General features: G+C 41.2%; 1 protein-coding gene across 2 annotated transcripts in view; it reads right to left on the reverse strand.

The window, feature by feature from the left end:
- fgf13a (fibroblast growth factor 13a) overlaps positions 1–13,773 on the reverse strand; it is an 82,970-nt gene that overhangs the window by 29,342 nt on the left and 39,855 nt on the right. Inside the window, exon 3 of one of the 2 annotated variants that reach the window (XM_088293090.1) lies at positions 13,197–13,364. The exons of the other annotated variant lie outside the window; for it this stretch is intronic. Within the exon in view, the coding sequence (XP_088149216.1) occupies positions 13,197–13,364 (168 nt within the window). The remainder of the gene's footprint in view (positions 1–13,196; positions 13,365–13,773) is intronic. 2 annotated transcript variants of the gene reach the window in all.

Genomic DNA, 13,773 nt, shown 5'->3' on the forward strand with positions numbered 1-13,773 from the left:
AGGTAGCGAGATAGCTTGATAGATAGATGGAAGAAATAGCTATAGCAAAGGGGGACGTGAAAGAAGAAAAGGGTATAGCTAACTGTTATAGCAGGACGTTAGCTAAGCTGGCTATCTATCTATCTAGATAGCTAGCGAGGTAGCAAGATAGCTAGATAGATAGATGGAAGAAATAGCTGGTCAGTGGAAGTAGCATGGTCGCTAATATAGCAGGCTTGCTTGTAAGTTATATTAAAAGATAGATAGTTATAATAACAAGCGATAGCTATCAAAGGGGGGAGGGGGTGGGGGGGGGATGAAAGACTCAGACTAACTCATTCGCTGCCATATAGAAGCCAAAAAGTACATTACTTTTTGCAGGGCTGGTTGTGTTAATTATTACCAGCATGTTAGCTAAGATAGCTAGCTAGCTAGCTAGCTAGATAGATAGATAGATAGTTTAAAAAAAGTTGGTGACCCCTGCTGTTCAGTATTTTCCTGTACAAGACACTCCTAACATCTTTCGTTAGAGTGTTTTCACAACATGCGGACAATTGGACAACAGGCACAATCGACACACAAACACACACAATTCCACCACAGTCAACCTGCCAAAAGGAGCACGCGCCTCTAAACAAGTGTTGTCAGAAGTGCGTCCAGTCTCGGTCCTGCCAGCAGCACAACAGGAGATAGCTGGAGGAGGGCATTAAGAGCAGGAGATGGTCACTTGCCAAAAAGTGAGCAATCAAAAGTGTGAATTGTAGACATGCGTCAATAGCTGGCAAAGACAGACAGCATTTTCATAGTTCAAATGACAAGAAATAGCCAAATCATTTTTCTTCTCTTTCTCCTTTCCATAATCGCAAAGAAATGGACCCCGGCACACGGAACGGAACGGAACAAAAAAACTAAAAAGAAAGAATTTGAGGGGGCTGCTGTCAAAGAGGCGGTCGGCATGTTTGTATTAATAAAACCGTGCTAATTTTACCTCAGTCATGGTCCAAAAATACAGCGAGTGAGGTGATATTGACCTATATACTCTTGACTATTGTGACACATCAGTGACAAGATAAAAGACGTCATTTCAGACGCAAACATGGAGTAAATATTCTACTTACTACTCGCAACACCAAGGGATGCTTCTTTTAGATTTTACCTTGCTTTGATGACCACGTTTTGAACTATATCAAGCTTCTTTCAGCACATCATACCTGATACTCCATAGAAACAATAAAAATAACCTTCACACACTAAAAGAGAAACAAAGATACCTATGAACTTAATTATAACTTAATTTGTTCAGTGACCAAAACACATGTATCCATATTAATGCATAGAAATGCCATCAATTCGTTCCAGCCCTCCCCACTCCCAAAAGTTTGGAATGTTTTTTATTAATAAAAATTACACAATTAAACCGTTTGTGCGTCATAATTAATCCTTTGCAGATCTACAAGACAGAGATGCAAACAAAGTTTCACAACTACTCTAAGTGACACGGGAAGCTGCATTAATATTGGTCGTTCTTTGCAGAGGATAAAGTATACGCCGGTGAGTGATGTTTTGTTTTCTGTCAACATGAGTTGATACACCATATCTGGTGCCTTAAGTGATGCCATTTGTTAGCCCATGGATAAAGTTTTTCATTGTTAGCATTAAGCTAAGTGGACTTTGGTCAGGCAAAGCTATGTAGTTTGGTTTGGACTTAAATACAACAAGTGTGTATTATGCTGTCTCCAAATCGAACTTGCAAATTACTCTTACAGATCATCTTTTGCCAAGAATGTAGGCATGTAGATCAAATTTAACTGCATACTATTAAAATGAAAGCACCCTGCAAATATTTGACATGTCATCATCCTAATTAATGTGGTTCCTTGAGTTCTCCCTTCAAAAAAAAATTAAAAAAAGGAACCCCTATGCCTCTCATCTTTTCGGGACCATTAAGCACATTTCTGTCCTCAGTTTTACCCCTCACGTCTCCGCGGCTCGTCCTCGAGGAAAACGGTAAATTATGCAATGAGGTCAAATGTGCAGTGGAGCCAACTTGGATGTGAACATTAATGAAACTCATTTTAGTTTGGACACAGCCGCTCATCGAATCCCGCCCCGTAGGTGACATTGCCCCGTAAACGTAGCTGACTGCAGATCAGCCCGATGAGGCTGACACTGAAACCGGAAAGCATGCCAGTCGATCCCACAACGGCCGTGAATCGCAACGCTGTAGGGATTGCGCAGATCAGATTGGCTGGGATTATTTCCGAGTGCTCAAAAGATCAAAGCAAAAGATGGAATGGCGAGAGTGGAGGGACTACAGTGAACCGGTCAATAGCGTTATGAAGTGCCCAATGATGTACTTGGGGACTGGCATGAGTTTACCCAAAATGCATCTTCCCTTTGGATAGGCAACTGGTGAGGATGCATTAGAGCGCCTCGTTGTCTGCCGTGAGTGCACGCACATCACATAGAGATAGGCGGAAAAGAACGATGGGGGGTTGGGGGGGGTGAGTTTTTTTTGGGTTTTTTTTGCAGAGGGTTATTTTATGTATATTTTGGTCTCGTGCGGACACATTCGAGCGCCTCATTGTCACGGCATGAAAAAGGCCCGTTTTATTTTTGTTTTTATTTAAGCCTCATTATATGTACTCGGTGATTGTTTTTTGTTTTTTTTTAAGCCTTATTATATGTACTTGGTGATGTTTTTTTTTTTAAATCATGTAAATTGGGCAGGTGTATTTACAACTTCTTGCAGTGGTGTGTCACACCGAGCAGACATTTATTTTCACTCTACAGTGACTTAAAATGCTGAGATGAACTACAAATGTCCACCATTAATTCATTAAAAAAAAAAAAAAAAAAAAAAGGGAGCGTGTGAATGTGACCTCTATGCTTTTCTAACAGCATATCATCAACTGAATAAAAGGATTCTGAAATTCAATAGAAAATCTCAACTATTTGGGATGAAATGGCGACACCTCAAAGGCACCTTGGAGATATTGCCTCAAACGTGCCCGGCCTGTTGGATAAATGGGTCATGTTCCCCGATTAGAACCAGAGTGGTCTCACGCCTGCCTCTCATCCGCCGCACGAGCTGGTGATGTCAGCCTGGAGAGCAATCAATAGCAGCGTAATGGCGATGGACGAACGGATGGAGATGAGCGTTTGGGAGGAGCAGTGCGGCACTGATAGAGAACCATCCAGAGCGGAGGAATCAAAAGTAGGGCAAAACACAGCAGTGAGGCAAAAGTGGGTCTCTGTCTGCGCACCGAGTGTCACGCCGCTAAAAACTACAGACAGGCCTCGGATTGCCGATATTGCAGCGCACGCTTAAATCCGAACACATTGCTTGAATCTAATCCCTTTGTCTGCATTACTTGGCGATGGGATCTTAACACCTGCCTGCGGGGAGATGCTGGGAAAACGGGTCATTTTGAGGCCAACGTGTACGTTTAACACATGAGACAAATGTTGTGCGTTCAGGAACGCAAACCGGATGTGATGCATTTGTTTTACACGTTGGGAGGACAGGAGTACAAACAGAAACGGCGACCGCCCGCTGCGGATGGCGACATCAGTAATCTGTTTACGCGCTCAAGCGGCATCTAATCGTCAGCGACAACAGTTAAATAGGAATGAACTCCGTTTCATATTCATGCATCCTTTGGTCCCGCTCCGCTAATGAAGTCATAAAAAAAAAAAAAAAAAAAGCAAGGAAGGCAAGCCAAATGATCCAATGGCACAAAATTGCATGATTAAATTTTTGCTTTGTTTGTTTTTGAATGTGCGTTTGTGTGTGCTGGATATTGCCTCACTCACAAATCTTTTTTTTTTTTTCCCTTCTTCACATCTGCTGCTCATCTAACCCTAAACCACTCAGCGCAATCCTCTCCTGATTTCTCTCTCTCTTTCTCTCCCTCTCTCTGGTGTCCATTTGCACGCATGGCAGACACAAAAATAACTGAATAAATGAATGAATGAATAAATAAATAAATAAATCACTTCTGTCTGACACTAGGGCCAATTCTGGGAAAATGTACTGCCACACAGAAAATGCATATTGGATATTTAACAGCATTTTCTTTGCATTTTTTGGGGGGAGGGGCTTTACAAAAAAAAAGGAAAAAAAATTCCAAAGCATTTCAATGCAGATTGTGGCTATTCGCAAGCCGGCTATGCCATATCCCCCGCGAATAGTGGGCGTCCCACTGTATAGTTTTGAATTGCAATATCATCGTTCACCACTAGATGGCAGACATCGCTTGGTTGCACTTGCACTGGGTACTCTGATGCGTTATGCTAAAAAGTACTACTCCAGTAGACCTTATCATTTTGTGCGGATGTGAAATGACAAATGGACCTGAATGGTATTTTAAAAAAGTGAGTGAGTTCATATTTGTAAAAAATAAATAAATAAATAAATAAAATAAATGAATAAAATTAAAGCACACAACGAATTCTTGCACTTCATTTTGACTTGCTGTTCTACAATTTTGTGCCATCCTTGAATGATACTTTTTTTGAAAGGAAACCCTTTACACTGGGAAAAAAATGCTACAAGGATTTTTTTTTTCCCATTGTTTTAACTCTTTGTTGTTGAAGGCTGGATCTTCGACACACGCATTGAGCATTTTGTCCATATTTAAAATGCCATTTTTGTCAATCATCTGGTTGGGAAGTACGTGGTAGTATGACCCCCGACCTCGAGTTGCGCTTATTAAAAATTGAGGCCTTCAACCTGACCTAATCTTTAACCTCACATGTTGCACGCAGCGGTCACCATGGAAACGGCACAGATACGACAGTATTCTCTTTAGAACCAACCACTGTGGCGTTGATATTAAGGCTGTTATTTTCGTCTACGAGCTGTTGCTTTACAAGAAGAAAGCCCCGCTAGCACAATTTAGGATTACAATCAAATAAGTCTCCTCCACTGGGGCCTTCAAACAATAGGCTCCATATCTTTGTTTGACCAGAGGGGGAGTAATTACATAATGTCGCCTGTTCCCTCCGGGCCCCCTCCCATCCATTGAGGCCCTAAAGCCAGCGACACAACCAGTGCGAGTTCATGCTTTAACCTGATTGAATAATTCCACAGAGCACGACTGAAGGATCATTGCGAAATCACCCGCGCTCATATCACATTCGTGAGGCGGAAGTTCCCTGGGTAAAGCAAGCCACTGCTGTGTTTTTACGTTTAAAAGGTCAGCAAGAAGCTCGCTGAAACTCGCGGGGTAAGAAATAGGAAACAGGCAAGTTCCTAGATCGGCAATATGCGCCATCATCGTGCAGGGTCAAAGAGATTAGGACGTGATCATCAACGCACTGGCGTTCAGCAGATTAGAGATGGCGGCTTCGTGATAATGATGATGATGATGATGATGATTTGCATGAGATCATCAGTCCTCCCGGTTGGCCCATTACATCACATTACTCACAAACACGCAACAGAAGCCCGCCGGATCACACGTGGCCATGCACGCCGGGAGCCTTTTTGGTGACATTTTGATGATTACACTGAAGAGTCGCCGTTTTTCATCAAAACACAGTTGTTGCCCTTTTCTGTTCACATTATCAGCACATGATAGAGTCCTCCGTTGACAGTTTTCCTTTTAATATTGCTGCGAGAGAAAGCGTGTGTGGGGGGGGGGCTAATAACAGAAGAGAAAGAGTGTGAAAAGAAAATACAGTACATATCTGTTGATATGTTCTGACAGGCTGTGATTAGACGTGCAAAGTCCAAAGATCTTTCAAGCTACTGTATTGAGGAGGAAAAATGTTAAATGTTGTCGTCAGGCTTCAGAGCATCCAAGCACACTAATCGGAACAAGGAAACGTGAATACACTCACTTACTGTATTTTCACAGCCATTAGTTTTAAGTTACGTTTTACTTCGGCTGTCTTTTTAAAATCATAAGCTAGCATGTATGCTAGCATACGCATTAGCATGCATGCTACAAAATTTTTTTAAGCTATGTTTTATCATGCCTGCGCCCAATAATACGGTGAGGCTTGAGACAGCAATGTTATTAATCATCTTTCATGAAATGGCCAAATCTGAATATCTGATGTGAACCCACCCATATTTTTTTGCAGCCTTTAAACTTAAAATGAATCTACTATCAGAAAGAGACGCAGTTAGCCGACTCAAATTTTGAATGGCTCAAATAAAGCAACACGGTCAAATATTTGGGATTTAGAATTTACGGAATTGCCTGATTATTTGCACAGTTTTTTTTAAACTAGATCCTCTAGTTAGTGTTATTTTCAGAAAATTTATAAGGGAGCGACAATTATTGGTGGGTTTTTGCTAATTGCCGTTGGGCTCAATCCTTAACTCCCATACGAACGGCCGAAATGATCTCTTACATTATTTATTTATTTTTCTGTAGTTTCGGATCATTATCATTACAAATTAGTATGTTACAGCAATTTCAAGCAGTTAACATGCTTTCCTCAAAATCTCTCTCTCTCTCTCACTTTCTCCCTCTCTCACTTTCTCTCTCTCTCTCTCTCTCACTCTTTCGCTCTCTCTCTCTCGCTCGCTCTTTCGCACTCTCTCTCTCTCACTCTTTCGCTCGCTCGCCTCTCTCTCTCGCTCGCTCTCTTGCTCTCTCTCTCTCGCTCTCAATCTCTCGCTCTCTTGCTCTCTCTCTCTCTCTTTCGCTCTCTCTCTCTCGCCCTCTTGCTCTCTTCCTCTCTCTTTCTCTCAATCTCTCGCTCTCTTGCTCTCTCTCTCTCTCTCTCTATCCAGACAAACAAAATCGGCAGTTAATTCTGCCGTCGGGGGTGAAGGGCACGTTGTACGGCCCGAATGAGTAACTCGCACCGGGGCTCATTTAACAAACACCTGCGGAGGGAAACGGCACAGCGCTTCCCGCCCTGCTCAACTGCTACGGGCAGCAGTCTGCTCGCAGTCTTGACACTTGAAGAATGAGTCTTTCATTAACAGCATGCAGTATTTATATCGAACCTCTCCATTGTCTTTGGCACATGCATTTAAAATGACCTTGATCACAGCGGGCTCCTAATGATGCAAAGAAAGGGAATGAATATTTGACAAGACCACTCGACGTGAGCTTCATTGAGAATTGTTATTCTTTGAATAGAACAGGAATGTTCCTGCCTGATGCGCTCATCATGGTACGCGGAGGTTTAAAGAAGTGATATTAAAGTCTAGCACATATTCTTGCGCTTCCTAACCTAAATTGAAACTCAAGGCTATAATAAAGCTACTTGCAACATTGACACTTACCCAGTTCCAATCCTCAACTCAACCAATAGAGTCAAAACCCCAAAACAAAATCTCCATAGCCTTCGGAGAAGTGAATTTATCAAAGTGACTCGTTCCGTGAAGAACGGCGTGTCACTCGCACTCAGAAGACGCAAAACACACCCGGCCTCCCTTTCAACCAAAATATACAGAATAGAACAAAAATGGCATGTGCTTGTCATCTGTCTGTCAAAAAATGAACTCTGATTCAATCTTGAGAAAAAGGTCTCCGAACTTTTATGAATTTTACATTTAAAGAAAGTTCATGATAAAAAATGGCGACATTTCAGCTCGCACGAAATTATTCAGAATGTAATTTAAGATGTTTTTTGAAGCTGAATTTGCCTTGTTATTTTCTTTATTTATTAATTAGTTAGCTGGAATTATATTGTTGGGCAACATCTGAATTTGCCCATATGTATTTTATATTTTGTTCTATTTGGCATTAAAGCACTGAGTAAAAAAAAAATACTGTGCCTAATATAAAATCATACACTCTAAATGATTTATTGAAAAAATCCAATGAATAAATATGAGTATACCCCTAATGTCATGCTTAAGTAAAAATATGACTATGTTACTTTAAAGTCAAGCAACAGCAAACACAGGTGCACATCAACAACAAGCGTCCATGTACATTGTCTTGATGGGATCATAAATCATTTGCTTGCTTTACTTCTTTCTCAAGAAGCTGTAAGAGCGTAGAAGGGAAAACCGATCTCCCACAGATCACTTGAGTCGACAACAAATTGGCAAAAGCGAGCGTGGAACACCCTGGACACGATCCAGACAATTAAGCACCATTAGCAAGCAAGTAAACAAACAATCAGTGTCAAGGCCAGCGCGTTAAAATACGCACTGAAGAAAAGAGGAGATGGGCTAAGAGGCAGACAACGATGGACTTAAAAGTTGTTCTAGCCGCTGCGGCGGACAAATTAAAGAATGGTAAAATGAACGCTAAAATGTACAATGAGGCCAGAATTGGAGTGATGTTCTCGCGAGCAGCAGCATTTTGGATCAACTGGAGACACTTTTGGAATGACTCCAAAATAAAACGCATCAACTCAATCCACTCAAGATGAAACTCAGACATTGATTACTGGAACATGGATCGGAACATGGATCACATGGAATTTTTTTTACTGCAAAAACGAAAATAAAGTTTTGAGGATAAAAACTGTTTGTTTTTTTTATGCCAATATATACATCAAATGACTCAAATTACTCGGACAAACCGAATGTGTAAATAAATAACAACAAATGAACACACATACAAATCATGTGTGATTGAAAACGTCAACTTCAAGTTTGTATCTGTAATTATCTATACCTGCACATTGATTTTTTTTTTTAATAAAGCTGATTGATTGATATACAAGATGTGATATAATTGTCAAATGCTCAATTTCTACAGGCTATTTTCTGTTTATATCGCTGTGTTACATTATTTGGCACAGCCTTTCCGACTTTTTTTAATGTCTCCGAGGCACTTTGAGAAACTTCAACATGATGAAAAAGGCCCTATTAAGCTTTTAGTGGGTCCCCTAAAAGGTCAGCGAAACGCCGGGAGACTGCCGATGTGACATTGACACTCTCCTGCCCAGCCCCGCCTCGCCTCTCCAGACACCAAATCACATTAACGCGCACATTATTTATTCATCAATACGCAGACTTTGACAAACAAGAGTCGGCGCTGAAAGACGAACTTCAAAGGCAAAACGAAGCAAGTTATTATCGAGGCGTGTTGCGATCCGTCTCCCCTTTTTGACGCGGTTGCGGTGCAGGACCGGATGAGAGAGTACTGCAACGGGATGCGGTGATGAGGAGCGATGGCGGCGCTGTCAGAGATAATTGCGCCGCGCCGGCTTTGCGGTGAATCACCAGCATGCATTTTGCAGCGGACGTGGGAAATGAATAGAGATGGGCCTCACTTGTGGGGTACGACTGCTTACATTCTCGCGGCCGAGTGAGCAGCAGAGGAGTGATTTTCTCGGTACGGATGAGACTAATTGTGAAGTGAATGCTGAGCAGCGCAGGTGCTTCGCTACATTCTGTCTTATGGGAAACTAAGATGCATTTTTTTTCTGAGACGGAGGAAATCGTTCAGAAAGTTATGCGATCACATGAATCGATAACATAAGCATTTGCTACGTAATTATTGGTATATAGAAAAGAAAATCAGTAACGAAAAGAAAAATTGGAACGATGATGTAACAATCACAGATGCTATAATGTGTCATGTTTTGGTTTCATGCACATCTAATTGATAAAACAATAACATAAAAAAAAATAGATGCCAAATCCCTTTTGAATTTAAATGTGCATACTGTTGCTGAAAAAACATCAAAACGACTGTCAGACCATAGTCAGCTTCGTGGTATAGTTTGTTTTTCCCCGAGAAGATATGAAACTTCAAAATCACAACGCATGGTATAAGCCGTATTATAACATTACAAACATTACAAAATTACAATAACAAAAAAAATGCACCAGAAGCATAAAGTTACTACTTTCCTATTCACTAAAAATCTTTCAGCATTTTAGGGCGTTACAGAAATAGCAAAAAAATACTTTGCTAATCGAGTATAGGTTAGTTTTTCAGACAACAGCTAAGATTAGAATACATAAATTGATGAATTTGGGAATGGTTAACTGGGAATTGGTGGGGCTTCACTGGAAGTACATCCGTGTGTGTGTGAAATGTAACGGAGTTCCGCAGGGATGCGTACATCGACCAATGATGATTGAGCTTTTAATGAGTGGCAAAAGATCCGAGTTTATGGACAAAAATGACGGACTTCGTTGGCGACCTAATAGATTAAGCACGGCAGGCTTATTCCTTGCTGCAGTCAGCGTTGGATGGAAAAGCGCCGAAAAATAATCACACCGTACGCTTCTGTGTTTACACGTCAATGTGGATATTTGTCTGTCTGTGTATCTATAAATCGCAGAGCATGAGCGAATAAACAATAAGTCTCTCGGTCGCCTGCATTATAGATGCGTTATTTACACAGATCTGCCCCCTCAGGCGGGCTGTTTTGTTTTCAGCTGCGGAGAGACGGCGCACAGTAAAAGTGTGACACGCGCCAAGTGTTGAGGTGCTGGTGACACAGATTCAACGAAAGAGAACGATGATTGGTAGCAGCTAGCATCAAAAGGAGTCGGGTTCATCCTCAGATTCGTGTCCTTGCGTTTCTCTGCGGCTCTGCTCCGATGCCACTGTGACTCATCGGTGGCGCCACAAGTCCAAACCTGAGTCACTCATTTGGGCTCCTTAATGGAAGCACCGAGTGGAGCATCCATATTAACTATTTCATCCGATTGCCTCCTGCAGGAAAACTTGATTATACATGCTCCAAAACAGTACAGCCTGTATCAGTCCTTTCTCTCTTGTGTCCGGAAGCGGGAATTAATTAAAGTGATAATATTTAATTTTTCGAAATTGGAATTAAATGAATAGGCTACAACTGCAGTTACACCTCCAAAACACTAAGATAAGATGTCCTTTATTAGTCCCACAATGGGGAAATTTGAGAGTTGGCAGTGTGCTCATAAAATAATTGATTCACTGTCTAGGATTTCTCCAACAATGCACAATTAACCGATTAATTGGCAATTTATTAATTGCTTCGCTACCTTTTTTATTTCAAAATTGTAAATTTTAGAAAACATCGTTGCTTTTACTTTAGAAAATTATGATCATTATGATAACATTTTTGCCTATTTTCTGACATGTCATCATCCATCCATCCATTATCCAAGCCACTTCTCCTCACAAGGGTCGTGGGCGTACTGGAGCCTATCGCAGTCGCCCTCAGGCAGTAGGCAGGGTACGCCCTGAACTGGTCGCCAGAAAAGCGCAAGGCACACATAAACGGACAACCATGCACACTCAGAATCACACGTAGGGACAATTTTGGCGTGTCCAATCAACCGACCATCATGTTTTTGGAATGTGGGGAGGAAACCCACGCAGGCACGGGGAGAACATGCAAACTCGGAACAGGAATCGAACCTTGCACCTCTGAACTGTGAGGCGGATGGGCTAAGCAGTCATCCACTGGCCCACCCATAATTTATTTGTTTGTCACTTTGAAATGATGTCATGTTTTTGGAATGAAGGGATGGATTTTTTTTATCCTAGTCATTGATTAATCAACAAAATAATAAACAGCTTAATCAATGATTAAAATAATCATTAGTGGATAAAACATCAAGAAACAGACAGTTGTGAAAATCCGCTGTGTCACAAAGTCATTTGAAAGTTGCGTCGTATGCGTGTATTTGTGTCGCCCGCCCGCCACGTGGTTAAAAGCTTCGCTCCATAATGACGTCGTCACGAGCAGCTTACATAAGAGCTGTAGTTTCCCACCCTCGCCTTCGTAAACTCAATCACGTCCAAGCGAAGAAGCAACTCAGCTGAATAATGCATCGCAACAACGCTACAGATGCAGCTCCTCACACATCAGGCAAGCGCACGAGTCCGAGTGCCGTCACATCAGCCACGGACAGGTTAACCGGCATCGAAGGCGCCTGGCCACTTCTCAGGACATTGTACAAAGGGCAATACTTTGCAGAAAGCACAGCAGCTTGGAAACAATTGATATCTTACCTATAAGCCAGTCTGCAAAGGAAAGCAATTTCTACCATCGCACCACTCTATTGGGAGAGGTCGATGATAAATGAGGGCTTCATTGAGTCCGAGTGCCAGTTGGTGCAGCGTACAGCGGCATGCGTGGAAAGGAGAACTAACTGATTCTGATTGGAGAACGATTCGTCAGGGGTTCTCAAACTTTTAGGGGCCAGGGGAGATTTGTAATTTTTTTTAAGGGGTGCACTCATAATGCTGACGGCAATCACCGTGTAGTTTAGAGAATAAAGTCTTTTTTTTTTTTTTTTAGAAAAAAATACTCAAGCATTACAAGAACAAATAATTTTTTTATTGAAAAAAAAAGAAAGCGAAATTTAAATTTGTATTTGCCCCAAATAAAATCAGAATATGACATTAAAGTAACATTTTAATAAGGTGAGAAAGTTGTATTTCAGCAATGTAATTTAACTTTATTTTTGAAATATAACACATTTTATTTGAAAATGTATTATTGGTTATTCTCTGTAATAGAGTTTCGACATTCAAAAATTCAGATGGAGAGAAATTTTTTGGCGAGAAACTTCACATAGTGCAATATTTTTAAAACAATTAATCTATTAATATTACTGCCACTAATAAGGAATATCAGATTTGCTGATTTTTGCGACTTGCTAGCTGTTAGGTTTGATCCATAGCTGATGCAACGAGCGGGGGAGTATATTCTTTAAAAAAAAAAAATAAATGAAATATGGAAGTGCATCCTTGCACTAAGCTGCTTTTTGTTCTTTGAAAAAAAACTATTAATTCTTATGTGGATGTCAAATTTATACGATGATACATCACAATCACATCCAAGCCTTTTATTGACGAGAAGCTCTGGTAGGAAGGATTTTTTTTTTTTTAAGTGATCCAAAATGTATTGCAAATTGTTTTGCTGACACTCGGGGGCATTGTTGCTCTCATTTTGGCAGAACATTAGGACTGAAAGTTACTCGGATTTTCACCAAACTCCTTCTTGACATAAATTGGACAATTGTTCGAATCTCACTTTTTCCCATGACCTCTAAATGGCATCACAGAAATATTCCTAAAGTCACCCTGCAGGTTTCACTACAAGGAAGCATCATCTAAACATTCAGATACACACACATTTGAATACAAACACACTCGAGAGGGACAAGAGTTTCTCTCGAAAAATGGGGCATGAATTAAAGAGTCTGGAGGAGAGGGGACTATCAGTTGACACACAGTACTAGAGAGAGGTTGGTGTTGAGAAGAAGGGGTGAGGGGGCAAGACGTATACGGGCAGGGGGGGGGCGATCAGCAAATCAAAACAAGGAGGGGGTGCGAACAAACCTTCGGGCTCAGCGTTCTCTTTGTGGACGGCTTGCTTCAGCGGGCAGCAGAAGATTTCGTGACACTTAGCACGAAAGGGGGACCCTTTACTCCTTATATCCGCAGAGTGGATGGAGTCCTGCCGTAACATAATGTACTCCTGGGTACCTGGGGCAGCATCATCCTGGACTGCGACGGTGCCATAACAGAATGAACTGAGGTTAGAAAAACTCACCACACATAGAGAAAGAAAATCAAAACAACAACAACAGAAAACGCTTTGGAAAAAAAAAATAGAATCAAATCACAGGCAAAGAAAGTTAACAAAAGGTAGCTTTACATAAAGTGAATTCGCTATATTTTAATAGTGAAAAAAAAAAAGGTTAAACCCTTTGTGTCCACTAGGGGGCCACTGAGGATTTCAGGCTGCTCGTCAGCTAGCGTTAGCAGGTGCCTTTCCAAATGAAACCCATCAAATATTTCTAGTGATTACATTTTAAATCGTACAATTTGAATAAAATGGGTTGCACTCCAGAGCAGGGATGTACAAATGTGGTCCTCGAGAGCCCCTACCCAGCCTGTTTTAGGTTTCTCCGTC

Source organism: Idiotropiscis lumnitzeri, chromosome 4 (assembly GCF_059441095.1).
Source record: "Idiotropiscis lumnitzeri isolate Australia: NSW breed Sydney's pygmy pipehorse chromosome 4, RoL_Ilum_1.0, whole genome shotgun sequence".
Lineage (NCBI taxonomy): Eukaryota > Metazoa > Chordata > Actinopteri > Syngnathiformes > Syngnathidae > Idiotropiscis > Idiotropiscis lumnitzeri.